Source organism: Electrophorus electricus, chromosome 2 (assembly GCF_041902795.1).
Source record: "Electrophorus electricus isolate QZ-2024a chromosome 2, ASM4190279v1, whole genome shotgun sequence".
In the NCBI taxonomy this organism is placed as follows: Eukaryota; Metazoa; Chordata; class Actinopteri; order Gymnotiformes; family Gymnotidae; genus Electrophorus; species Electrophorus electricus.
Window position 1 is genome coordinate 3,182,501 of NC_137498.1, and position 27,500 is coordinate 3,210,000.

The 27,500-nt window shown below is 50.8% G+C and overlaps 2 protein-coding genes across 9 annotated transcripts in view; one reads left to right on the forward strand and one right to left on the reverse strand.

Moving 5' to 3' along the window:
- The window catches only part of akap7 (A kinase (PRKA) anchor protein 7), a 21,205-nt gene extending 10,663 nt beyond the window's left edge, over positions 1–10,542 (forward strand). For 2 of the 5 annotated variants that reach the window (XM_081695387.1, XM_081695389.1), the window contains exon 8: positions 9,660–10,542. In XM_081695387.1, the coding sequence (XP_081551513.1) occupies positions 9,660–9,835 (176 nt within the window). In that variant the 3' untranslated portion in view covers positions 9,836–10,542. Of the gene's footprint in view, positions 1–479; positions 1,735–8,879 lie in introns of those variants that run through there. The other 3 variants (XM_081695386.1, XM_035529160.2, XM_081695388.1) reach the window with 2 other exon arrangements.
- An 11,058-nt stretch (positions 10,543–21,600) lies between these two features.
- Positions 21,601–27,500, reverse strand: part of med23 (mediator complex subunit 23) — a 23,097-nt gene continuing 17,197 nt past the window's right edge. For 2 of the 4 annotated variants that reach the window (XM_035528824.2, XM_035528823.2), the window contains 10 exons: positions 27,053–27,233; positions 26,699–26,869; positions 26,336–26,552; positions 25,937–26,173; positions 25,588–25,753; positions 24,074–24,146; positions 23,700–23,914; positions 23,402–23,522; positions 22,875–23,006; positions 21,601–22,501 (listed from right to left, as the gene is read on the reverse strand). In XM_035528824.2, the coding sequence (XP_035384717.1) occupies positions 22,322–22,501; positions 22,875–23,006; positions 23,402–23,522; positions 23,700–23,914; positions 24,074–24,146; positions 25,588–25,753; positions 25,937–26,173; positions 26,336–26,552; positions 26,699–26,869; positions 27,053–27,233 (1,693 nt within the window). In that variant the 3' untranslated portion in view covers positions 21,601–22,321. Of the gene's footprint in view, positions 22,502–22,874; positions 23,007–23,401; positions 23,523–23,699; positions 23,915–24,073; positions 24,147–25,548; positions 25,754–25,936; positions 26,174–26,335; positions 26,553–26,698; positions 26,870–27,052; positions 27,234–27,500 lie in introns of all 4 variants that reach the window. The other 2 variants (XM_035528822.2, XM_035528821.2) reach the window with 1 other exon arrangement.

Here is a 27,500-nt window from a genome sequence, read left to right on the forward strand (position 1 = left end):
GTTCCTCAGGATGTTTTCCAGTGGAGATGCTTCCTAAAGGCCTCTGTCCCCGGAGGCCGGCCGCGCGTCCGAGATGGGAGGCAGGAGCAGTCCGGAGAACGTCTCTGCGGCGTGCTGGGGCTTTATCCTCACTGCTACCCCTGTGTGGCCACCGTCCGCTAAACCTTGAAGAGCAGCCAGATCCAAAGTCGATTTCTCTGTCTGCTTTCGCGGAGTAAGAGCGTAATCAAGCAAGCCCGAAAAGGCCCGCATTAGGTCTACCTCGGCCAAAGCAAGATCGATATTACCTCGCGTCTGAAGGAGCGACGATGTACAAGGACGCTTGTCCTGGCGTTCGGTCTCCTGTTTCTGAGGAGCGCTCACGCTGGGGTTCGGGTCGGTTAGATCGATACCCGTGTGCTGCGTCTGATGTCACATCCCCTGGGGCGTGTCTGCTCGACAATGGATCTCCTACTGCAGCCATTTCTTGTTCCCCACAGGGACAGCCAAGAGTCTGTACGTTACATACCCTATGAGAGGGAAGCGCACACTACAGCTGACCGCAACGCCACGGGGCACTTGTGAGTGTGTGTTCCGCCGTCCTTGAGACATTTTGTCATCAGGCTCCTGACTGGATGTGGCGCGTAACCTGTCGCCATGCCGATCGTCTTGAGTGCCAGGAACGCATACGCGGATGCTGATTAAACATACCCGTGGTGCGTGATTACCCGCGTGGACCAGCACTGAAACCTCCAGTATCGTCTGATACAGACCGTTTGTTGTTCTTTCAAATCTACAGAGCTCTAGCACACACTTTACTTAATTGAATCGTAATGAGGACGTAACACCCTCTACACCGCAGCGACCCGTAATGAGGACGTAACACCCTCTACACCGCAGCGACCCGTAATGAGGACGTAACACCCTCTACACCGCAGCGACCCGTAATGAGGACGTAACACCCTCTACACCGCAGCGACCCGTAATGAGGACGTAACACCCTCTACACCGCAGCGACCCGTAATGAGGACGTAACACCCTCTACACCGCAGCGACCCGTAGCGAGGACGCAACACTCTCCACGCCGCAGTGACCCATAACGAGGATGCAACACTACACCGCAGTGAACCGTAATGAGGACGTAACACTCTACACCGCAGTGACCACTATGCACAGAGGTGGGGTAGTAAGTCTTTGGTGGGGAGGAATGACCCCAGGGTGAGTAATACCGTGAGCGTGACACCCTCTGAGTCTCTCTGAACACGCCCTGGAGCCCAGACTGGTCTCCATCTGCCAGCAGGCTGCAGTGGCCAGTACTGCCTGCAGGAGGCAGTGTTTATCCACATTGCGGGGGTTTTTTTTTAATGCATTTTTAGAATCTGGCAGATCGGCGTGCCTGTATTTATCAGTATGAGGACGTGTGCGTGACTCCTGACCTGAAATGAACCCGTGACCTTGGCGTTGATTCCGCCATGTGCTACCTGCTCTGCCGGGTGGGCTGCACGGTTAGCAGATGTGTCTGCTAATGACTGTTAATAGGCTGAAGGTGTGTGTGTGTATGTGTGAGAGAGAGTGTGTAAAACGCTGTTCCTGTGCTCTGGTCCTCTGTGTAGTTTTGTTACTTTTCAGAGATTTATGACGACTGCTTTTTGACTGCAGGCGGTTCCCACATAATGGCTGTCAATTTTACCATGCAAGTGGCATTACTGTGTGTGTGTGTGTGTGTGTGTGTGTGTGTGTGTGTGTGTGTGTGAGCCCATTCATTTTATCCCGATTTGCTTTCAGCTTCCACATCTTGGAAACAGGCCAGCACTTCCAGCTGGCCGTGCATCAGTGTGTGTGTGCGCGCGTGTGTGTGTGTGTGTGTGTGTGTGTGTGTGTGTGTGTATGTGTGAGTGTGTGTGTGTGTGTGAGAGAGAGAGAGAGAGGACTGCAGAGTCTCAAAATAACAAAGTGTTCCAGAGTTCATTTTCAGCTTACATAACGGACAAACAGAGTTTGACATGTTTGAAGTTCTGTTATTGCGTTTGTCTGCTTAGCATCTTCAGCGTGTGTCAGTAGCTACAAAATCCCGCCACGCCTCACAATGGGCTGTTCTTCCACCTTGTAAAGTTTACATCCTGGGTGTAAACTTTACGTCCTGGCCGAACCTGCTTTATCTCCCATAAACATTTAGAATAGCGGTGTCAGCCGTTCAGATTAGGGTAGCCGGAAATCATCGACATTGGACTAGAATTTCTAGAGTTGTACGAGTCGCCACAGACCCGTAGAGTGGCGGCCACGGTGCAGAGTCTCTCTCAGTACAGGGCGCTTCGGCCCGTGGCGTGGGCCTCTAGAACGACCGGGCACATGTCTGTGGAGCCTGTACCCGCCCGGACCTTCTAGATGCCCCTTTCTAGATGCTGCAACGTCCTCTGTCGGGATCATAAAGACGCTCGTGGGGACCAGCCGCCATCCCTCTGGAGCAGAGACGAGCGTGCCGGACACTGGGAGGAGGGAGGGAGAGAGAGAGAGAGAGAGAGAGAGAGAGGAAACAAGTGAGAAGAAGAGACAACCCCACACACACACACACACACACGCAGGGCCCTTATCCTTCCACTGGGGACAAGGCACGAGCTTATAGTTTCAGAACCCGGGGGGTAAGAGAGAGAGTGTGTGTGTGTGGGGGGGGGGGTAAGGGGGGGGGTAAGAGGGGGGGGTGATTATATCTAGCACATTTTGTTCCTTAGTTTTGCAAGTATGATTGCATAATCACACACAGGCATAATACTAACAGCTAAACAAAGAAAAGTGTGTGTGTGTCTGTGGACTCAACTGTGAAAGCAAGGTCAATACAGTTCATTTTATGTAGGTCACATGTCAAGTCTGAGCTCTACTGTGTGTGTGTGTGTGTGTGTATCACAAATAATAATAGAACAGTAGAACAACTGAGTGACTTACTGAAGACAAGATATGTGCTTTTGATGTTTGTGCGTCTGTCCATTTGTATGTGGGTCAAAACACAGAACCTGGTGTCTTTTTATATATATATATATATATATATATATATATATATACACACACACAGACACACATATATATGTGTGTGTGTGTAAATGTATCTGTATTTGTATATATGTGTTTGTGTGTGTATGCGTGAGAGAGCTGGAGATATTGTGTTTCGGTACATCTGCCATTGCACTGGATTCGGACTCACTCAGGAAGCGAGTAATTAGTGAGTGGCATGTTTCAGTCTGACCAATGACAGATTACCTCCATCAGTCCCAAACACAACCTGCCGCCGTCTGCAGGCCGGGTATTTGCTAATTGGTTGTTAATTGATTGAGTTTTGTCCAGGTTGTTGTCCGGATGAGTGCGGCGTGTACGGAAGCAGGGCTGAGAATGGGACTGTACACCCGCACACCCGGGTGAAGGGCAGTCTTGCTGAACCTTGGTCAGGTTTATTGTTCAGGTTTATATACATGTTCTGCTGTAAAACAGCAATTTCTCACTCACACACGCACGCACATGCACGCAAGCTCACGCGTGACAGTCACCATTCATTCCAAACCAATCATCTAAGCCAATGAGAAGCAGGGGGTGGGGATTAGAGTCTCCTCTCCCTCTCTCACACATGCAGACACACACACACACGCGCGCGCACACACTCGCACAATCTCTCTCTTTCTCTCTCTCATGCAAGCAGTCAGAGCAGGTTGCGTGAGGCGTTCTGCTCTCTCTCTCTCTCTCTCTCTCTCTCTCCCTCTCTCTCCCTGTCTCTCATGCGCGCGCGCACACACCTCGACGCGCACCACATCTCGGTCTGCTCCTGGAGCCGCCGTCGGATTAAAGGCAGTGCGCCGTAGAAGAGAGAGAGAGAGAGAGAGAGAAAGAGGGAGAGGGAGGGAGGGAGAAGGAGAGAGAGAGAGAGGGAGAGAACCATGGGCCAGCTCTGCTGTTTCCCCTTCTCCCGCACAGAGGACAAACTCGGTAAGGGACGGGACTATTGTTTATGGTTCTCCGTGTGCCGTGTGCCGTTCTCAGGTAGCGCAGCCGAGGGTGGACGGGAGACTGCTTCGCTGGATGTGTGTGACAGGCTTAAGCAGTGTGTGTGTGTGTGTGTGTGTGTGTTTTAAAGAGTGCTATTATCTGGCTGTGTGTGGAGTACTTTTCTCACGCTGCGAGGGTGCGTGTGTGTTCATTTCCTTTCCTGTGTGTCATCTCTTAAGTTGTGTGTGTGTGTGAATACATATTTACAGTTTATTCTTCTAGATTTGTGTTCATGCTGTGTGTGTGTGTGTGTGTGTGTGTGTGTGTGTGTGTGTGTGTGTGTGTGTGTGTGTGTGTGTGTGTGTGTGTGTGTGTGTGTCTGTGTCTGTGTGTTTGGAGCGTGGGTCTCGTGTTCTGTCTGTGTGTTTGGAGCGTGGGTCTCGTGTTCTGTCTGTGTGTTTGGAGGGTGGGTCTCGTGTTCTGTCTGTGTGTTTGGAGCGTGGGTCTCGTGTTCTGTCTGTGTGTTTGGAGGGTGGGTCTCGTGTTCTGTCTGTGTGTTTGGAGCGTGGGTCTCGTGTTCTGTCTGTGTGTTTGGAGCGTGGGTCTCGTGTTCTGTCTGTGTGTTTGGAGCGTGGGTCTCGTGTTCTGTCTGTGTGTTTGGAGCGTGGGTCTCGTGCTCTGTCTGTGTGTTTGGAGCGTGGGTCTCGTGTTCTGTCTGTGTGTTTGGAGCGTGGGTCTCGTGTTCTGTCTGTGTGTTTGGAGCGTGGGTCTCGTGCTCTGTCTGTGTGTTTGGAGCGTGGGTCTTGTGCTCTGTGTGTTGGGTGGGGGGGGGATCAGGTGAGTGTTGGGAGATCTGATCTGTAGTGTGGAATGTTTCTCTCTGCTGTTATGGAGGGGGTCACTGGAAAAGTCCATTTTAAAGATCAGTTGAACTTTTGCTGATGTGAATGTGTTTGTGAGAGAGTGGGTGGGCGTACATGTGTGTGAGAAAGCTAGAGGGTGTGTGTGAGAGAGGGGGAGTGTCTAGTGCGCGTCCTACTTTACTGAGCGTGATGTGGGGGGTGTTGGTGGGTTAAGGGGGATGACGTCTCAGCGCTGAGATCAGGAATAAGTCATCTGACTGCAGGGACATATATGTGCCCTGAGAGTGTGTGTGTGCACGCATGTGTATTGTATAACGGGTTGCTGTTCGGGTCTTTCTGCAGGTACGTTCTATAACTGAGATTTTAGCAGCGGGGTGTTTTGGTTTTTTTTTTACACACACACACACACACACACACACACACATACACACTCTCTCTATTTCTTACTCTCATATACACACACTGGCTAGTGGATAGTTACACTGTAGTGGAATAGAAGAGGCACAGTAGTGTTAATAGACCATACGTCTCTCTCTCTCTCTCTCTCTCTCGCACACACAAACCTCTCTCTGTCTCTCTATCACACACACACACACACACACACACTCTCTCTTCACAGAATATTTACTCATTCCACAACAATACGGTTAAGCCAGTTTGGATAAGCCAGTTTGCCTTCATGGTGGATAGGAAGTCCTGTTGTCAGTCAGGACAATGGAGGAGTGTTGTGGATGTGGATGATGCTGGGGGAGGAACAGGTTCACTTTGCGACTGGGAATCCAGCTCACAGGCATCCAGAATTAATATGGAATCTCCAGGAGCAGGGTGAGGTCTAAACTCTGCAGGGGGTGGATGTCCAGGAGCAGGGTGAGGTCTAAACTCTGCAGGGGGTGGATGTCCAGGAGCAGGGTGAGATCTAAACTCTGCAGGGGGTGGATGTCCAGGAGCAGGGTGAGATCTAAACTCTGCAGGGGGTGGATGTCCAGGAGCAGGGTGAGGTCTAAACTCTGCAGGGGGTGGATGTCCAGGAGCAGGGTGAGATCTAAACTCTGCAGGGGGTGGATGTCCAGGAGCAGGGTGAGATCTAAACTCTGCAGGGGGTGGATGTCCAGGAGCAGGGTGAGGTCTAAACTCTGCAGGGGGTGGATGTCCAGGAGCAGGGTGAGATCTAAACTCTGCAGGGGGTGGATGTCCAGGAGCAGGGTGAGATCTAAACTCTGCAGGGGGTGGATGTCCAGGAGCAGGGTGAGATCTAAACTCTGCAGGGGGTGGATGTCCAGGAGCAGGGTTGGAGCTCAACTAAGATAGAGAAGCAGTGCAGCAGCCCACATGATATCTTCTAATTCTAACCATGAGAGACATCCGAGATGAGTGTGGATTTTGTGTTGTGTCCGGTCCTGAAGATGTCCTGCGCTGTTACCGAGGCGTTGCTGTGGTTACGCAGAGCCCGGTGTCTTGCTTGTCCAGCGTGCCGAGGAGATGCAGTTCTACAAAAACCGTTTAGAGGACACAGTTGCCGGTAGTGGCCTGTTCTTGGTATGGGGGAGAGTGATGTAATGAGCTGAGGACTCTGTTACCCATGGAGACTGGTGGTGGTGACCATTATGAGATGAGTGTGAGTGTGTATTTAACCTGATTTCAGTCTGGTCAGGTGTTTGTGTTTACACCAGTTGACCTGCACGTGATCAGTTAACAGGACTCTCCTTAAAAGAGGCTGGAGAGTGTTATCAAGAAAAACTCACACACGTGAAATACTTACACAACCATGCGCTCACGTGAAGTACTTACTCACACTCATATGCACTCACGTGAACTACTTACTCACGCATGCGTGCACGTGACATTAACATATTTGCGGTCTGTCTGAAGTATCTGGTTAACTCCACAGTCCTGACTAGTGGCATCTGAGTTTGAGCTATAGAAGAGGGCAGAGCTCCCAGACCATTAAAGATCCTCTCTGCAATCTTACAACAACAGACATAACCCTTCCCCCTTGTCTGAGTTGAAGATTAACAACCATCCTCAAATATTTGAACTAATCTAATCAGACTCGTGATCTGCAGCCCCAATCAATAGCTGGAACAGGTTTGGAAAACCTAACCAGTGTTTGTAAACAGTAATAGAACGACTTGGCTCTTGACAGGTTGCGCTTCTTTTTTTTTTTTTCCTGAGCACTTCAGGTGTGCACAATTGTCTTCGGTGGTAACGGTAAATTAACTTAATTTAAGGCAAGTGAGATCAGATTGCAGAGAGCAGCTTTAAATGTGCTGTAATGGCTTCTCAGAGTCCAGTGCTCCCAGCAGTAGGTGACGACAGCACACGTGTGTGTGTGTGTGTGTGTGTGTGTGTGTGTGTGTGTGTGTGGCACTCGGCATGCACACTAACTACGCAGCCTCTCAGCTCTCATGGGTAGGGATGAGAGAGGGAGAGAGAGAGAGAGAGAGAACGAGGGAATGAGGAGTGTTTATAGCCTTCATAAAGTTACGCAACTTAACTGCTACTATTAAGCAACAGCCGCAGCTCATGTAGTTCAACGATGTCGAGGTATTCAGAAGTGTGTGTGTGTGTGTGAGAGAGAGAGAGAGAGAGAGAGAGAGAGAGACAGAAGTGACTTGGCTACTTTCCTGTCAGCTGCGTATAATATAGTGAAGCTTTCAGTTGTACATGTGTTACATCAAACCATTGCTGAGTCTGGAGAGTCTGTTTTGCTTTTGTTTAATTTCTCTGATGTCCTGCCCTGAGCTCAGAGTGCTCCTGGATTCAGACCCAGGAGCTAAGCCTCCTCCTGTGCTTCAACAGCGTCAGCAGTCAATACGTCCTGATCGGCGCCGTGATTCAAAGAGTTTCAAAAATCAACTCACCACTCACCTGAAATCAGACATCAAAAATCAAGAAGAGCAAAACAAATTTTCAGAAGATTAAAGTATGTGTGAATTAAGGAGAAAATGTTGTTTACACTTTCTGATGTTTAGTAATGAATCAGATCAATAAGGCATTAATTACCAAAGCAACAGCCAATACTACCCAGATTAGCAAACCGCATGCTAGGTGTGTAATTTATGAATGAATTTAATTTAATTCTGAATTATGGGGCGTTGTATTATATATGATTATTGGTAAGAATATCTAATCGCCATGCCGTCGTGATGAAGTGTGAGGGCTGGGAGCGCCGTAGCCGTGGGAGATCAGGGTCGGGGCCCTGATCAGCGCGAGCCGTTCTTTACCGAGCGCACGCTTCTCTGCACTCATGGATGCTGAAGAGGTTTTGTTTGTCTTTCAGATCTTTTGCAGATCAAACCTCGCAGAACACGGACAAGTAGGTCTCTTTCTGACAGCCCCCTTCTTCCTAAAAACACACACACACACACAAGTCTAATGCTCCGTGTCCATGCGCGCTCACAGCAAGCAGTAGGGGTCTGGCGTTCTGGAGGCTGACTGGGCCTAACCTCTGGAATTCTGGGATTTGTAGTTCACTTGGCCCTGCTGAGAATAGGCAGAGGAGCTGCTGAAGTGTTGAAACCACAGTCGGGTGGTCTGCGGAAAAACCCTTCTAATCCGTAACACCTAAAATATTTGCAGAGACAAAATGTCCCTACTTACAAATTTCATACATGGCTACAAGCATATCGAGCTTCCATCAGAGCGTGAGAACCAGAGCAGAAGTTACTGACAAAAGCCTTTCTCATCGCTCCTGTATGTCGGACTGAAAAGATGAATGCATTTTTAATGTGTCTTATTACTCTTATACAGGCCCCAAATAGTTTATGACTAGAACATGGCCCTTTCCTTCCAGAAGAGAGTCAACGTTTCTCACAGATCTTGCACAGATCTGTGAGCCTCAGTGGCACCGTGCGGTTTGTAGGATAACTGCTGCTCATTAGCTTCTCTTCTCTAGTGCAGACAAAAAGTAGAGAAACTCCGGGTGCACCAGGCAGGTCTCGACTGGAGGTGCGCACGTGTTTCCGTAGGCTTGCTGGATCCGTGCGGTTAGCTTCTGTTACCTGTGCTAAGCAGCAGGTGTCACTCTTTGGTGACTGTGTGTGTGTGTGTGTGTGTGTGTGTGTGTAGGTGCTAAGCGTGGTCCGGAGCTCGATGACGAAGAGCTGGTGAGTCTGAGTAAGCGTCTCGTGGAGGACGCCGTGTCTCGCGCCGTGCGCCAGTTCACGGAGGAGACGCAGAGAAACGGAGTGGCGACTAAAAACGAGGCCCCTCCCTCAGCCAGCCCCGACCCCATCGCCACCAAATGACCCCGTGACCTCTGACCCTGCCCCTCATCCCCCCCGGGTGAGAGCCTTGGGTAGGGAAGAATCAGTGAGGAGGTACAAGGGACAATAAAGTGGAGCTGAAGACAGGACTCCTAAGAGAGAGGGTGTGTGACCCCTGACCTAAGCTTCCGTTCCCCTCCAGACGGACGGACGGAGACGCCGAGGAGAGAGAAAGTGGAGGAAAAGCTTCACGTTCATGTCGCCTCCTGGCAGCGGGAGTCCAACACACACACACATACACACACACACACAGACAGACAGACAGGCGTGTCGTGGAGTCTGGTTTGGTGCAGAGCGTCTCTCTCGGAGTGTAGCATCCATCACAGCAAGAGTCTGAACTGACCACTACAGTGTCTCTGCCAGCAGGACAGGGTGACCAGAACCAGAGCCTGAAAGCGTGCGCACACCCCCACACGGACAACGTGGCTCCCGTTACCATGCGTGTGTGTGTGTGGGAAAGACACTGGGGATTTCTTGAGGACGTTAAGAGTGTTCACAGTCATGAGGGTATCCCTTTGTTTTGGTTGTTTCTGTAAAGGACCCTGGCTTTGTTTTTGTTTGTTTGTCTGTCTGTCTCCCGTAGGCCGTGTGATTGATGCACAGGTGGTTAGGAGGAAGCTCGACTCAGAGAGAGCGAGTGTTCACGGGAGAGTGAGAGACTTTAAGACACTATTACAGCAACCATCAGTTCAAGCACTCATCGCACAGGAGCTGGGCCTGACCCCTTCAGTGTACACACACACACAACCAGCACCGTAACCCAGAAACACACACACATACACACCGTACACAGGAGCTGGGCCTGACCCCTTCAGTACACATACCCCCACACACAACCAGCACGGTAACCCAGAAACACACGCGCATGCGCGCACACACACACACACACACCGTACACAGGAGCTGGGCCTGACCCCTTCAGTACACACACACACACACACAACCAGCACCGTAACCCAGAAACACACACACATACACACCATACACAGGAGCTGGGCCTGACGCAGCTGCACAATAACTTTGAAACACACACACCTAGCTAGCTTGATAACTCTGACCCCTACACAAAAACACACATACACCTAACACACAGGCAGACAAACAGCAACAACCCAGCATTATAAACTTGCATACACATACACGGTCATTCTTCACTTGCAGATGATGACCTCCCCCAGACCAGCACACTATAGATGTCTGTCTACTTCAAAGCTTTTATTAACACACTGAAAAAAACAGAAAACACCACCTAACCGCAGTGAGGGAGGGGCATTCAAAACGGCCCGAGACTTAAATTAGAATTTAAATGAATGAAACGCTTTTTGTTGTTTTTAAAATAATGAATTTGAGTTCACTTTGAGTGCAGATCTTTGAAAACTCGATGGATTTGGCCCAAGGCCCCTCACGAGATCACTTCCCCAGTGGCCTTAATCATGCAAATAAAAGAATCCTGATTTACAATCTTATGACATCGCGTCGTGTCTTATTTCCTTTTCCTGCCGAACGATGCACACCCGTTCACCGCAACACGCTCTTCTGTCACTTTGAAATGTACGCGTGGCCTGTTCGCTGTTAAGTTCTGCGTCAGACCTTCTGTTAACCTTCGAAAGGCGGGTGCCCAGTTAAACACGCGAGGTAATAAAGATCATCTCTCCATTAGTCAGTGGTTTTCTACCCTTTTGTGTGCGACAATCTGAAGTGCGATTTTAAAATGGACTTTTTTCTCTTCCCTCTGCGTTTGGTGTCACAGGGCGGGTTCTGCGTTCCCGCCCGCACCGCGTCTCTCGAACCACGTCTCCTCCCGCCCCCCCCCCCGTCTATCTTGGGGGTCCGCGCTGCCGTCCCAACCGTCCGGCAGGGAGCAAAGGAAATTCGCATAATCGCCACAGAGAGGCTGCTTCCGAAACCATGGCAACAGGGAAGGCCTGTGCCTGGCTTTCTGCCAGATCGTTTGGGGTCGCCGACTTGCTGGGTGGGGTGGCCTCAGAAGCCCACCGGGGCCCCTCAGCTTCACGGGTGGTGCAGCGGATAACGGTCAGCGGCGCGCACACACACACACACACACTGCTGACCGTGCATTCGCAGCTGAAATATAAGGCCTGTGTGGACAGTACTAGAGGCTGCTGGGCACTTTGAAGACCACTGAGTTATTGCCCGTAGGGCTCTTTGAAGACCATTAATGTATTGCTTCTATGGCGTTTTTATAGACCACTGAGAAATTGTAGGGCAGTGGTAGCTCAGTGGTTAAGGTACTTCGTTTCTAAGCAGAAGGTCAGGCCCCTGAGCAAGACCCTTAACCCTCAATTACTCACCTTGTGCTCAGTCATAACTAAATCGCTTCGGATAAAAGCGTCAGCTAAACGCCGTAAATAAATGTAATATCCTGTGGGGCACTTTGAAGACCGCTGAGCTATGAAAAGAACTCACACAGAGCCCCAGTCTGGGTCACATAGGGTTCTGCTCAGGTTCTGCTCCACCTGCGCTCTCCCCTCCTGGACATTTCCATGTTCACGCCACACACAGCGTTTCTCACCTGCCGGGGTTAGACGGAGGACAGCGTATGGATACGCGGGCCGCTTAACAGCAGCCGTAAAGTCACAGGTGTGGCACAGGGTCGAAGTTCACGGCGCGGAACATTGGTGAAAATGCCAATGGCACCTGGCATCCTTTTTCCTGTGTCCACGCAAAGTCCATTTAGCGTCCAAACCCGAATGTCCCATTCGCAGCGTTCACCCCCAAATGTCTCCGCGCGTCTGCAGACGGGACCTGCTCGCCCCGCCCGTCTCAGGCCCGCACCAGACACGCACCCTCAGGATCGGACGCGCTCTGGCCCGCCCAGGGACACAGCGGCCCGGTTCATCTTAAATATTTCGGGTCTCTCTCTTCCTTTCTTTCGTCCATCTAGAAGAGAGCGCACAGAGAACGACGACGGTGAACGCCAAGGGTCGCGACCTTTCTTTACCCTCATTAATTCATGACTGCAAACATAGCCACTCCTGGATTATTAGATTATACTGTCCCTCGCTGGAAATGGAAATTCCATCTTGACCTTGGAGAACAACCTGGGAATGACCGCTGGGAAGACTGCCAGGGTACACACCCAAGGATAACTAGCTCACACTTGTAGGGGGGAGTTTAGGGGACTAGTGCTTAGCTCACACTTCAGGAGACCTACTGGTGGGTCCAAATCCCATGTCTCACTGTCCTGCCTGCACATAACGTGAAAGCATCTCACACTGGTAGAAGATTACGTCGTCGTCTCGCGCTCCCGTATCTTGTGACTCAGCTGTTGCCGTGGCGCTGCGTGTCATCGAGCCTGCAGATTCCAAACACACGAGTGAAAAGATCTAAATAGAGAAACACACACACTTGCGCGCGCGCACACACACACCTCCAGAAACACCAAAGAATCATTTTGTAGGTGGCGCTGATCCAGAAAGAGAGAGACAGATAACAGTGGAGTCTGTTTTCCAGTGTCTGTCAGATTTAAAGACTTACTGCTACAGGAAAGCAGCTCTGAGATTCTCTTAAATTACAGTTTCAAAGGTGCACTGAAATACTAAAAAGATAGTCGATTACACACCTAAGAAATACCACAGCCAACACATCTGTCCGTCCGCCCTTTAAGGGTGCTCTCGGAATCTCGTTTCTGCCTCATAAAAGAAATTCCCCTATTTGAGCTGCAGTCGTGTGCCAGAGTGCAAAGCCTCCAGTAGCCCTACCAACATCATCACAGCCCAGTTGAGTAAACACCAGAACAGACCTGACTGGACAGGAAGTGTCCCACCAAGCCTCAGCACGCTTGCAGGAGAAGGGTAAGCACACAACCCTGTTCTAGCACAGCACAGACATCTGATTGGCTGATTTATAGATAACCAATTGGCTGGGTAGATGGGTAGACTAATATAAGACTGATTACTAGACGGCTTATTGGCTGGGCCGAGGGGCAGACTAATTAATAGATATCTGTCACTCAAATCCAGTTCCCCAGTAAAAGTGCATCCAATTCTACTCAAATGTCCTTTCAGATGTCTAACTGGGTTAGGAATGTACTGGTATAATGAGGAATATATGTATCCACAACATGACCTCGAGTTCCTCACGGTTCCTCGCAGAGGGCAGAGGCAGATGTACACACAGACGAGGACGTGTTTTTAACGAGAGGGACATGGAAGTGCTTTTGCTTTACTGCTCCCTGGAATGTCAGCTGTACAAACGTACATCACCGACTGGCTGATCGCAGAGATCATTTGAGTAATCGTGCATCTGATTGGCTGGGTTGAGGGTAACACGCGCGCATCGCCGACGGGCTGCCTAACCCCGTCCAGCCCCACTAAGTGAATGCGGCTCCACCCTGGTCGCCATGGCAACCCAAACAAGGCACTTACCGGAACTGGCCTTTCTGGATGCATGTATTAATTTGTGGAGAGAGCGCGCGTCGGGGGTCTCCTCGCGGGAGGGGCTGATGGAGGAGTGGAGAGAGAGAGAGAGAGAGAGAAGAGGGGAGGGGTCCCCACAGTGAGCTCTGGAGAAGGGTGCAGAAGCCAGCAGAGCAGCACGTGTTGTTTTCTGTTAACGACCAACGCTCGAGCAGAAAGAAATGACTCTGTGTTTGCATGCCATACCCGGCAGCCAGAGGACAGACTAAGCTTTTTATCTTGGGATGCTAGAGATGGCTCTGGCACTGATTAGAAACAGGAGCCTGGAACAACAAAAAAAATCCAGCAATCACCATCAGACAGGAGCAGAGAAGGAACACATGCCATCTCTCCTCATGGGCACCAGACAAAGCTCGCAATGTGAAAACACATGAAAAGCTCACAAATTAAATGCATCAATCTCTATATGGACTGCGAAAAGAATACAAGCCATGACCTTTGACCCTATTCAGAGCGAGAGATGCGGGTTATTTTGCCCCCGCAGACAGAACCCATTTGGCTACAGTTTACAACCTTAACAGTCTTTCATTACCAACTACAAACAATAAGGTTTGAGCCTCTCTCTCTCTCACACACACACACACATTTCACAACTACATTAAGAAAGATCCTTTAATTTCCAAACACATTCTATGAAATCGCCCCCCGTTTTTCCGCCCTCTCTCTCTCCAGCAGCGCTTAGACCCTCGTCCAGTCTGCGAGCGTCTCGCCGTAAACAAAGACGGCGGTCCAGACCAGACCGAATGCCACAGAGAGCATTTCAGGTGCCATTCGTGGTCGTGCGTTTGAAACCTCCCCTAGAGGTGGTCAGCAGCTACTAACCCGGCTCCTGGACATCCACTACCCTGCAGAGTTTAGCATGGTGAGTTGTGCTTTTCATCAATAAACAATGACTAAAAAGCACTGTTCCAACATGGGAAGTGATTAAATACAAATCTTAGTAGTGCATGCTCAAATACGTGCGCGCACGCACACAATTTTCCGCCTTGCTTGTCTCAGTGGTGCAGCCCTCATCTAGTTGACGTTCCTCTCCGGAGGACGTCACTTGATTTAACTCAAAATGATTCACACCAGAGTGAAGCCGGCAGTCTCCGCTGAGAGCGGCCGCTGTCTGCTAAACAGCCAGGACAGGCGACGCTTGGGGGTGGATGCCACAGCTGCAACTGCTCCCGTGCTGCTCACAAACGTATCGGACGCAGCGACCCGGCAGGAGCCCCAAGGCGCAGCTGTGTGACCTTTTATAACAGATTTAGAGCCTGTTTACATCTAGTTACAAGCTCATTTAATCTGGTAGTGTTGCGGCAATCGTGTTAACATTATCATAGCTGTTGAAGGTATTAAGATGATTTGAGAGACCGCTGAAATTGAAACTGGTTCTCCCGCTGTTGTAACGTCGGGAGAGCGGGCGGGGCGCGAGGCACGACGCAGAGACGAGCCGCGTGGACACGCACACGCGTGTAACAAAACCGAAAACAAAACACGAACAGCGACGCTGCGCGAGTGCGAAACAAGACTGAGGTCACGCACCGAGAAAGACTTTAAATACAAGGGAGATGACAAGAAGCAAGCAAGCAAGCACACACACACACACACACCTCAATCTAGGATGAGAGGGCCGTGTTGTGACAGTGGTACAATGGCCGAATGGCACCGTCATATTACAGCACCGCTGAGTTCCACCTCTAACAGCTAGAGCTCAAAGTCCACTAGATCCAGAGTGAAAAGGCTCCAGCCTCCATCTGTAACGCACCGCACGTCTCTGCACATACACCTCTCCGCCGGTCCTGACTCACACGACAGAGATGTCAGAAATAACTGAACGAAGACAAACCAGCACTTTAAAACCAACAGCAACACTTTAAAAGTGAGCTTAGCGTTCTCGACTGGGCTCGGAACGACTTTGCTAACCTCGCTTTCCGCCTTTTTAAACAGGTACAGCAGACCTTTAATATGCTGCTGTAGGATCAGCTGCATTCCATTTCAGTGCTCTGAAAGAATTGGCCAAACCTGGTCTCAGATCAGCATAATTTAACACCCCCCCCAGGTGCCAGATAGGCCAATGCAGATGGAGGAAGAACTCTCCAGGGCTAAGTCATTTCGAGCTGGGACCGCTCCACCCACTGAAGTGCTCCACCCAACAACCCCATGGCCATATTGGGCTTTCTGTATGGGCCTGAGCACAGTGGTTACATTACACGGCTTGTGCTCAAAAGGTTGGCAGTTCAATTCCCACCACTGCTAAGTTGCCACTGTTGGGCCCCTGAACAAGTCCCTTAACCCACAATTACTCAAGTTCTGTTCAGTCATAATTCATTTATATAGCGCTTTTCACAACCGATGGTGTCAAGTGTAAATGTATGGGTTCCGGCCCAGAGCTGTGGGTTCGCACTCGTATCCGGAGTACATTCTGCAGTGTTCTAGAATGGTGACTGCCCCCAGAGTGTTCTAGAATGGTGACTGCCCCCAGAGTGTTCTAGAATGGTGACTGCCCCCAGAGTGTTCTAGAATGGTGACTGCACCCAGAGTGTTCTAGAATGGTGACTGCTTCCGTAGGCAGGACTCCTCCGCTGCACACGGAGGCCCTCTGAGCAAAGACTCACGTCACCTCGAGTGACCTTATTCAGACAACAGAGACCAGCACAGCGCACGACTGCTAAAGGTCAATGTCAACTGGAATATTAGCATTGCTATAGTAATGTAATGTAAGAGCACTGTGACCAGAGTGACCCTGGCCCTTGGCGACACGTGTTCACCAGCGAGAGCCGAATCGCAGAGGCCGTTTCTGCATACACGCTCTCCCAGAGTGCAATCGAGAACTCTCCACCTCTGATTAGCACTTGATGCTAATTACCAGAGCTGTGAGCGTTCCTCTCCAGGGACCAAGAGCAACGGATGCAGGAACTACTCCATACAGGCAGGAGGATCTGATGAAATGATCTGCAGGTATAAAACGTTGGTTCATTCCTGGAGATGACGAGAGAACTCAAGAGAAGCTAGAAAATGACACCATTAAGGAATCAGCAAAGCTACAGCTCATGGGTGGAGCCCAAACTAACCAGCCAGGTTGGATGTTTGGACGTCCCGCTCCTCACTGCTGACTGTGCTGAAACAGGCCTGCTCTGATTGGGAGGCGGGGTTTCAAAGAGCCAACCACAATCTTCTGCCAATCACGAAGCAGCATTCTTCCCACAGCACAGCTCGTGGTCCTGCTCCCATGGGCCTTCCAGAGAGCCCCACACACACTCACATCTCCATGATGCTCCATCATCTTTAGACCACATTTTTTTCCTGTTATCTTTTGTTCCACCACCTGTTTAATGGAGGAGATGACATGCAAAGTAATAGACTCAATCTTGACTGCCACCAGGTGTGTGTGTGTGTGTGAGAGAGAGAGAGAGTGTGTGTTGAGATGACCGTTACTGTCTATATAGGTCGTGAATAAGCGAATGGGGGAGATAAAGATGACCGTCTCTCTCTCTCTCTCTCTCTCTCCTACACACAGAGAAAGAAAGAGCTCCTTGATGCTCGCTGTTGCCATGGATACCCTGACAGGATATAAAATAAACCACTGAAAGGGGAGGGGAGAAGTGTTTCATTCAGACTGGACTAATGGAGAGAGAGACAGATATAGATGAACAGACAGTGAGGGGAAAGAGACATGACCAGAGAAAAAGAAAAAAACAGACAAAGTGAGGGCAAAGAAGAGGTGAACTTCTACAGGTGTGTCTTCAGAGACACATCAGCCATCTTTTCTCCTGAGGCACGTGAAGTCACACAGTTGATGAATTTCCCTCAACTGCACCAGGAGACGCCAACCCAAACTGTCATCACACAGCGCTGGAGCTGCTCAGCTTCGCGTCAAACGGGCCTCAGACGTCTGAGCCACGCAGGCCATCACACACACACACAGGTCCTGACTCACAACAGGGATGTCAGAAATAACCTCACAGATGTACGAGTGAGCAAACAGGCATCTGAACTAGTCCTCGAATATGTTGCCAGGTAACAGTGTCTTGGCAGTCCATGGACATCTCCACAGAGGTTGAGCAAAGAGGAAGCGACTCGGGCAGAGAGAGAGAGAGAGAGAGAGAGAGAGAGAGAGAGAGAGAGAGAGAGAGAGAGAGAGAGAGAGAGAGAGAGAGAGAGAGAGAGAGAGAGAGAGAGAGAGAGAGAGAGAGAGAGAGAGAGAGAGAGAGAGAGAGAGAGAGAGAGAAGGATTGAGAGTACAGTAACAACCACACTCATCCCCAGGCATTAGGGAGGACCTGATCACCCCTCTGCCCCCCAAAACTCAGATTAGTACCTCCAACATAAGTCAGCAGTTTACACTGCCAGCATTAGCATTGTGTGTGTGTGTGTGTGTGTGTGTGTGTGTGTGTGTGTGTGTCTTGAAGCTGATGGACCCAATCAGCTCATATGTGCTTCGCTGTGTCCTGCTCCAACTCATCTGTGACAAGGAGTTCAGATCATTGGTGAAATTGTCAGTCTTACAGTTGTGCTGACTGGGTTAAGACACCATTAATGAACATTTACTGTAGAGGGTAGACACACCGATCTCCAGTCCCCGAACCACTGCGATGGTGCACTTCTCCACCTGCTACTTCATTAAATCTACCCAAAATTGTACAGTTTCTTCACTGTTGTTCTTCGGATGCCACAGACAGTCTCCATCTTCATTAATCACTGGTGTGTCTCACTGGTTTGGTCTCTTATCCAAGACCACTGCTGACTGGACAGTAGTCAGGGGGCCATTTTCAGTACAGCCATGAGACTGAGAAACTAACACTAATGTTGAACTACATTATCACTGTGCTAGTGTTTAATAAACACTCATGATTAACGTGTGTGAGTGAGTGAGAGAGAAACCATGCTCAGAAAACCAGCCAGCATTCATTTCAAAGGGGTTCCCCTACATGTTACGGGCATAACCTATCGAAGCATTTGCCAAGATCAAAAGCTCTGCAAATCAAAGGATGCTACGGCAGACAACACAAACATCCCAGCGCTGTTTAGAGGATCACAGACCCTCACGTCTCCATAACTGTGCCAACGGGCTTCAACCGGCCTCTCACGCACCAGACTGCAATGAACAATATTTTACATGAAAGCAGATGCCCATTACAGACAGAAGCCAAGTCGGGGCTAATAATATCGCACTCATCTACCCCTTCCTAGCAGGAGGGAGAGAGAGAGAGAGAGAGAGAGAGAAACACTGGTTATCTGGACTCAAAGTTGCTGTACCACCACTGTGAAACTCAGTTCCCAGTAAGAGATTAGAGAGACTACAGTTCAGCTGAGAGATTCTTCAGACCCAGTCCGAGACAGAATGCCGTTAAGTCAGGCGGATGAACCCACTTTGTGTGTGTGTGTGAAGGGGACAAACAGGAGGAGTTTGGGCCGTCCAGCATCGGGGAGGGGAGATGCTGACCTGCTACTTTAGTCCAGCCTGGACTGGATCCAGGATCTCACCATGCAAATACAGCCGAGGGCTAGAGATCCGTTTAGAGGCCACTCTGGCAACTCACAATTGATTGAAGTCTAGGACTAACAAGAATGATGAAACACACACTCTTCCAATTCAGTCTGAGCAAACCTTCAGTAGTTGCTCTGGTGGTCAGCAGAGTAACCATGGCAACCATGCTGGCACAGGACATTTGGGTGGCTGGTGATCTGCTCTTTGGGCACCAGTGGTTATGTATATACACACACACACACACACACACACACACACACACACACACACACACACACACACACACAGAGTTTCCTGAGTTGTTGGCAGTACTGATGTCACTGTCCTTCCAACACAGTGCCAGTTTGTGATGGTGCCCACGAACTAGTGAACCTTAAAAGAATAATTATTGATAATGCACTAAACACATAATCATTACCTATAATATAAAGTGTGTGTGTGTGTGTGTGTGTGTGTGTGTGTGTGTGTGTGTGTGTGTGTGTGTATTCGGGGTTCTGAACCTAGTTCCTGTAAAAGCTGCTTTGACACATGGCTGTTATTAAAAGCACCACATAAATAAAGTCAAACTGAATTTAATCAGATCGTGTTTACTTTGCGCTGTAAAGGTTCCGACCAAATTCACGATGCTCCTTCCGCTCTGGAGTATTTACACAAACAAACCCTGCTGAACGTCATACCTCCCTCTAGTGGCCAGATGCAGAAACGCGCTCAACTCTTTCAATCACCTCCCCAAAGGAAAAAAAGCGCGGGATGTTTGTGGGGATGTTGCCTTCTGGACAAAATATGGTTCAGGGTTGAGATACACCCCCGCCCCCTTAAAAAAAAAAAAAAATCCATTTTGACTGGTACATTTCGTATCTGACCAATATCCATCGAGAGTTATCCGACATTTCCCCCAGCAAATGGCGGGATGTGCGTGTGGCTGCTGCCTTTTGGAGAAAATATTATTTAGGCTTGAGAAAACAGACATCCCATTTTCACTGGTACATTCTGAAAGTGTTTGATGACAGCTTCGGCAGTGTCCATCACGGGTTTGTCCAACCTCCTTTTCAAAGCCAGTTTATTACCACTCCAACAGGATCAATTCCAGTCAGCCGATGACGGATACGGTAAGAGAGAGACACAGAGGGATTTTGATTGATCGTGGGTCTGGGCTGAGCGAGCTACAGTGTTTAAGTAAACCGAGTGAAGCCAAAGCAGCAGGTGCTACGGCAGTTTTATACAGTATTTATTTTAAGCTTTCATTTAGACTCTCCAGAAAAGGCGAATACCCATCTTAAGTCCAAGTCGGTGAAAGGAACTGGGAGTTATGCCAAGCGGCTGCTAATACGAGCCAATCGAAGGACTCGCCCCGGACGCCGGGAATCCTGTTAGTCTGAACAGAATTCATGTTCTTGAGCGCTTCTTTTGTGCACTTGACGAGACGCATGTTAGAAAGCTCTCTACGCTGAACGTTGGGGATGCACCCAGACGGTGAAGCCTGGATAACGGACGTCTTTCCACCGGTCCTTCACCAGTGTCGGTGTAGCTGGGCTTCCTGCCTTCTCTCAGCATGGGTCTGTGCTCAGGACAGCTGGGAAAAGATGGAGAGGCCACACACACACACACACACACACACACACACGCCACTGTGGTACTACATTGCGCAGTCTGAGGAATTGCTTAGTGCTGATCTGTGCAGAGACTGACACGGACACCCATCTACGCCTTTAAATACTCAAGCACGGACCAGCACGGACCAGTCCTGGATGTCTGGGGCCTCAGGACAAATCAGACACAACTGAATTAACATGCAGGGCAGCAGCCGACTGTGGCCTGAAGCTAAAGTGGCCAATAACAGCAAGGTTACCTCTACACCCCTCACACAGTCCATCAGTAACTACACGGTGTGGGTCCAGCAAACTCCAATATTTTACTTCTTTGGAAAAATGGGAATGACTGATGTATTTAAGCGCAAGAACCTTCCGAGCTTTAGCAGGTGTTCATTTGTTAGACCATGCAGTCAGACCGGCCCTATAACAGTGCGATCACACACACACACACACACACACACACACACACAGTAACAGCTGGGTACAACTCCGAGTGGGCAACACCTGACACACCCACATTAATGTGTATATATGCACTTATACAGACACACACAAAGTCTACACCACACCAGTACAGACACACAGCTGCGCACGAGTCCACCCTCATGGTGAACGAGCCCACTGACAGGACAGAAGCTACTGCAGAAAACCCATGGTTCCCCTTGGGTCCCGGTGGAATTATGCCTAGTCAAATGGCGAGGGAATCTGATTGGTGGAGAGGCAGGGGGGAGAAGGGCCCACCCGCATCCTTCATTAACCAATCACACATCTACATGGGCAGGTGCAAACACAAGCACTGGGGCGCAACGCTGTCAAACAAATGACTGGAGCCAATCAGATTTCAGACTCCATCCTGTTCTGAAGTGAGACCTTGCTGGATCCAGACGTCTAAAACCGCTGACACAATCGTACACACACACACACACACACACACCCCTCTGATATTCCTGAAAACAGCTTTTCCTTCTGAATTTCCTGTGAAGCAAGCAGACTGAGATCGAGACAATGACCCGAAAAACCTTTTCACAGCCAAACTACAAATGTGTTTATTAAAAAAAGGAAAAGAAAAACAATCCAAAATAGTTTCAGACAGCTCAGCACTGCACAAAGAAAATATCTCCGCCCGCGTTCATTTCTGCTTGCCTTTCAGTCTCTGTAAAACCGCTTTTTAAAAAAAATCTTCATAGTTAAAGGCGTCGTTAATGTAATAAATTTCCTTCACTAAACATGACTCGGGCGTTGTTGGAGTACGTACACCTTTAACAATCCGTCCTCTCAACAGGACTGGCTGTAAGTGCCCCGGCTCTGCACAACGGACCGGCCAATCGCTGCTCCTCGTGAGATCTTTGCCTTTTTTCGGGGGTGTTATTGAGTCGCGGTATGGCGGAACGTCCTCGCTAAATCACGAGAATGAGTCCAAGCTTATATGAAAAAGAACAAACCAACCCGACAACCCACACAGCGTCCGTCACTTAAGCGGATATAGCGTGAGATGTCTGGAAAAACCGCTCTGGAACGTGGCGGGCGCCCACCATCTGCTGGCGGAGGTCTGCGCTGTTTCGGTGCGTTTTAGGAGGGCGAGGGGCTTCTGACGAGGCCCACGTGGCCAGAGCTGGGCGTCGGCCTCCTCTCAGAAGAGCCGGAGGCTCCGCCCCCTGTTTAATTCACTTCCTCACTCCCAAACTTCACCCAGCAGAGAGGGAGGTGGGCTAACTTCAGGGGTGGGTGGGTGGGGAGGAGGTCACTGGGGTACGGTAGGAGGTCCAGCCCCACCCTGAGGGGCAGGCGAGGAGACCGTGGTCGGCTGGGAGGCGGAGGTCACCGTGGTAACGGCGGCCACCGGCTCCATCTTGCTGATGTGTGTGATGAAGCGAAGGCGGAGCTTCATGGCCGGTCTGAGGGTGCAGATAATCCTTTCCACCTGAGAGTGAAACAGACAGGGAGAGAGAGACACACAGTCAGACAAGGACAGACCATGTGACCCCCGCATCAGACCCAGTGACCCCTTAACCTGAACAAAGTACAACCCTCCAGGACATTAAAATGACCTCTAGCCCAGATATGACCCAACTGCAAAACTATGACTTCCCTCTATTACTGCCCCTCCACACACACACACACACACACACGCACACGCGCACACGCGTGCGCTTCGCTGCTAAAATGTGTCCATGCTACATCTTAAAGGGCAAACTTCACAGCACCACTGTAGTTCAACGGTAAGTTCAACGGCTGTGGGACAGCATGGGGCGTGTCCGTGGTGAAGAGCACGCCCTCCGGAGGGCGGGGCTTACCTGGTCTTTGACGCTGTCCCCGGTGAACATATACTTGATGTGGTAGAGGAAGTCACAGATGGGGTCCATGTAGGCCAGGTGTTTACTGTGGTGGTCCACCGCCTGGAGCATTTCATAGAATGCCACGCTGATCTGATAGAGAGCGAGAGGGGGGTGATTCCAGTGGGGTGATTCCAGTGCAGTAGCTTTACAAGGTACCGAAGACACTGATCTGAGAGCGTGTGTACCATCAGGATGTGTAGGGTCCACCACACCTAGGAAAAGCGGCGTGTGTGTGTAGACAAGCACGCTACATTCACCGTGTTCTTACAGCACCCGGGACACGATGTCCTCAGGACAGATATGCGGTGAGCTCGAGCAGGTCAACTATACAAGTGTAGCGGCGTGTGTGAAGGATAAAGGAGAAGTCCGGGCGTCCCTCACGAGCAGGGGGACGAGGGGCCTGGCTGGAAGAGGGGCCACTGACCAAAGTTGCGTGGACGCCAAGAAAAGCCGTGAGGTTCTATGCTGAGAGTGTGTGTGTGTACCTCTAGCATACAGCGTGTCCTCTCCTGCTGGAAGCGTTGGAGGAACGGACCCACCAGGTGGTAAACGTACAGCAGCTGGAATTCCGTCTTCACCAACGGCTTCAGGACCTCCGACAGGAACCTGTCACATCACGAGCACCAGGCATGTTCACGGCCCACCAACCACACGCCACGCCTCCCTCCCGGACGCGTCCCAGGTAAACGCACCGCGCGCTTTCCCAGTTTCGACCGATTTGCCACAGATACAGAGATTGCTGGAAACGGGCCGACTCTCAGACTTTAGCGTTCCGCTCCTTACTTGGGGATGAGCGAGAGCTGTCCGATGCTGGAGTGGTGCCAGACGGCGTGGGCCAGCGCCAGCACGTAGGCGCAGTACATCTCCGAGTAGGACTGGTGGCACGCAGTGAAGTCCAGCAACTGGAAGGGGTAGCCCACCCACTCTGTCTCCGAGGTCAGCGCGGGGCTGCCGATCACGCTCACCAGGCGGTCGTGCAGCACGATCCAGTAGGGCTCCTGAAGGTGCAGGACGGGAGGGTTGTAACGTGCGTTTGTTTTTGTGTGTGTGCGTTTACGATAGAGGAACGCTGAAGGAGAACAAAGCATCAGCGACTTGGTACAGGGGTGAGAGAGAGAGAGAGAGAGAGAGAGAGAGAGAGGAGTAGTGGTCCGTACCGGCAGGGCGGTGATGACCAGACCAATGGCATTCATACAGGCGGTCACGTTGTCCCTGGGGACCAGAGGCTGACTGCAGGAGAGACACAGACACACAGCATCTGCATTAGGAGTATTCACTCACTCACTCACACCCACACACACTTACACACCCACACACACTTACACACACTTACACACCCCAATGACTCGTATGACAGTTTGAGAGAGAGGTGCCCGGTTCACGTAGCCCAGTGTGCCCCAGTCATGTGAGAGCACACAGTATTACTAGAGCAGGACATACGCGGGACATGCGTTTGGTATTACCAGAGAGGGACATATTTAGGACAAACGCGTGGTATTACTAGAGCAGGACATACGCGGGACATGCGTTTGGTATTACTAGAGAGGGACATATTTAGGACATACGCGTGGTATTACTAGAGCGGGACATACGCGGGACATGCGTTTGGTATTACTAGAGCGGGACATATTTAGGACATACGCATGGTATTACTAGAGCAGGACATACGCGGGACATGCGTTTGGTATTACTAGAGAGGGACATATTTAGGACATACGCGTGGTATTACTAGAGCAGGACATAGGTGTGGTATTACTAGAGCGGGACATAAGCAGAACATACCCGTGGTATTACTAGAGCGGGACATAGGCAGAACATAGGCGTGGTATTACAAGAGCGGGACATGCGCGTGGTATTACTAGAGCGGGGCATATGCAGAACATATGCTTGGTATTACTAGAGCGGGACATATGCCTGGTATTACTAGAGCGGGACATATGCGGGACATGCGTTTGGTATTACTAGAGAGGGACATATTTAGGACATACGCGTGGTATTACTAGAGCAGGACATATGTGGGACATGCATTTGGTATTACTAGAGCGGGACATATTTAGGACATAGGCGTGGTATTACTAGAGCGGGACAGGCGTGGTATTACTAGAGAGGGACATATTTAGGACATACGCGTGGTATTACTAGAGCGGGACATATGCAGAACATATGCGTGGTATTACTAGAGCGGGACATATTTAGGACATACGCATGGTATTACTAGAGCGGAACATATGCAGAACATATGCGTGGTATTACTAGAGCGGGACATATGCCTGGTATTACTAGAGCGGGACATATGCAGAACATAGGCGTGGTATTACTAGAGCGGGACATAGGCGTGGTATTACTAGAGCGGGACATAGGCGTGGTATTACTAGAGCGGGACATAGGCGTGGTATTACTAGAGCGGGACATAGGCGTGGTATTACTAGAGCGGGACATAGGCGTGGTATTACTAGAGCGGGACATACGCGCAGCCAGACAAGCGGGTGTTACCGTGTTGGAGGTGGAATAAATCATCCCAACTGTGCTTCTCCACGGTAACAAACTGATCTCTGGGGCTCACAGACACGGTTACCGGGCAACCTCCACTACGCTCCCATCAACCAGTGGCGCACGCCGGGAGTCTACGTGCCGAGCAGCGCTGCACGTCTCCGTGGTGACGAGCTCTGACCTCTTGAGCACGACGTTGAGCAACGCGTTGCCCACTTCCTTGCCGGGAACGGCGAGGGCCATCAGCTCCACGCAGGTCACGTGCAGCGCGTGAGCCGCCGGGTTGGGGAACTCATTAAAGCGCCAGTCGCAGTTGGGGAATGGGCCTGGGGACTTGCCTGCCATCGGTGCCAGCCGCTAAGGAAAATGGCGTGCGTGTGTGTGCGTGTGTGTGGGGAGTGGGGGTACCCTCTGCCTCTACAGTCACTCAAATTCACAAATTTTTGCTAAACAATAAAACCCAGATCCCCGAACCGGCTTAGAACCCAGATCCCCGAACCGGCCCTGGGCTGGTCCAGGCGAAAGGATATTGTCCACCAGGCGTCCAATGAGTTTGCAGTAGTAGGTGTCGTCGGGCACCCAGACGTTGTCGTCGCGCGGGTTCATGCCGAACTTCAGGTAGGTGTCGCTGAGGCACCAGCCGGGCGTGCGGTTGTCCTTCAGCGAGCTCATGATGGCATGGACCAGCTTGCGCTTCAGACCGGTGCGCTCGCGCAGGTGCCGCTCGTAGTAGTGCAGCGTGTTGTACAGGTACGTCACCGGCCGGTCTGAGGAAGCGCGGTTCACCGCGGTTACGTCCGTTTAGCGCGTCGCTGCTAAGCTGACTGCATCAAACTTTAAATCCCACAATCGTGTAAAAAAAAAAACGGCTAAAGCGTCAGACGGTGCTTTAGCGTAGCTTCCCTCATGCCCTCCCCCCGGCCCCTCACCGTGGAACTTGTAGAGCCCTCCCAGGTGGTCCAGCAGCGTCTCCAGGGACTTGGAGACGGGCAGCAGCTCTAAGAATCGGTGGATGACGATGTCGAAGACGGGCAGGAAGCGCAGGCACACGTTGCCGAAGTAGATAGGGAGGTACTGGGGCTGCAGCTGCATGGGGGGGCTGACCTGCTCCGCTAGACCCTCGAAGTACAGCTTCTCTGGGTACTTCTGCAGGAGAGAGAGAGAGAGAGAGAGAGAGAGCGCAAGAGAGAGAGAGAGAGCGAGGCTGACCTAGTTGTACTGAGCTATCGAGACACGGCCATCAAGTCACACAAACGTGTGGTTGGGCGTCGGGCGAGGGTTGCCGTAGTTACCTTGTGGTAGCTCATGTGCTTGTTGTGCCAGTCGCTCTGCAGCCAGTGTTCCGGCGCGTTCTCCTTCACGAAGTCGCTGACGCGGTTGCGGAAGTCGTTGGGCTTGAGGAGGAGGAGCTGGATGATGAAGTAGCACACCTGGGCCTCGTTGCCCTCGTGACTCCTCATCGCCTAGGCGACCGCCAACAACAGGGAAGGAAAAATGAAGCCATGGAGTCAGTACCACGGACCACATCCGTGCGGCAGGTTAACCCCCGGAGTGCTTCTCTCAGGCCAAGGGAGAGTTTCCTGGTCATTACTGATTGTGTGTGTGTGTGTGTGTGTGTGTGTGTGTGTGTGTGTGTGTATCCTCACCAAACAGAGGATGAGGCGGTCCAGTGTGACGATGTTGTACTTCCACACCATGTCGTTGAGGATCTCAATACACTTGTTGAGCTGCTGGCCGCCGGCCGACGTGGAGAACTCGTATACCAGGAAGTCGGCAAACGTTCGCACGTGGGCCACCAGAGCACGCGCGCCGATGCGCTCCAACACCCTGCGGGACGGAAACGGTCAGACCGCGAAGAGCATTGCCATGGTTACGGAAGCTCCAGAATTCAAGAATAATTAATTGGTAGTGTGTTGAACAGAGGTTACCGAAACGCGGTGGGTGAATGTTTGTCAACTGCAGTATTTTTATTACGGATAACATTAAATCAGAAACACACACACACACACACACACACACAGGTGGGTGTGAAGGACCAGAGAGCTCGTTTAACACACTCCCCGGGGCTGTAAGGTACATCCTCAACACTAACCC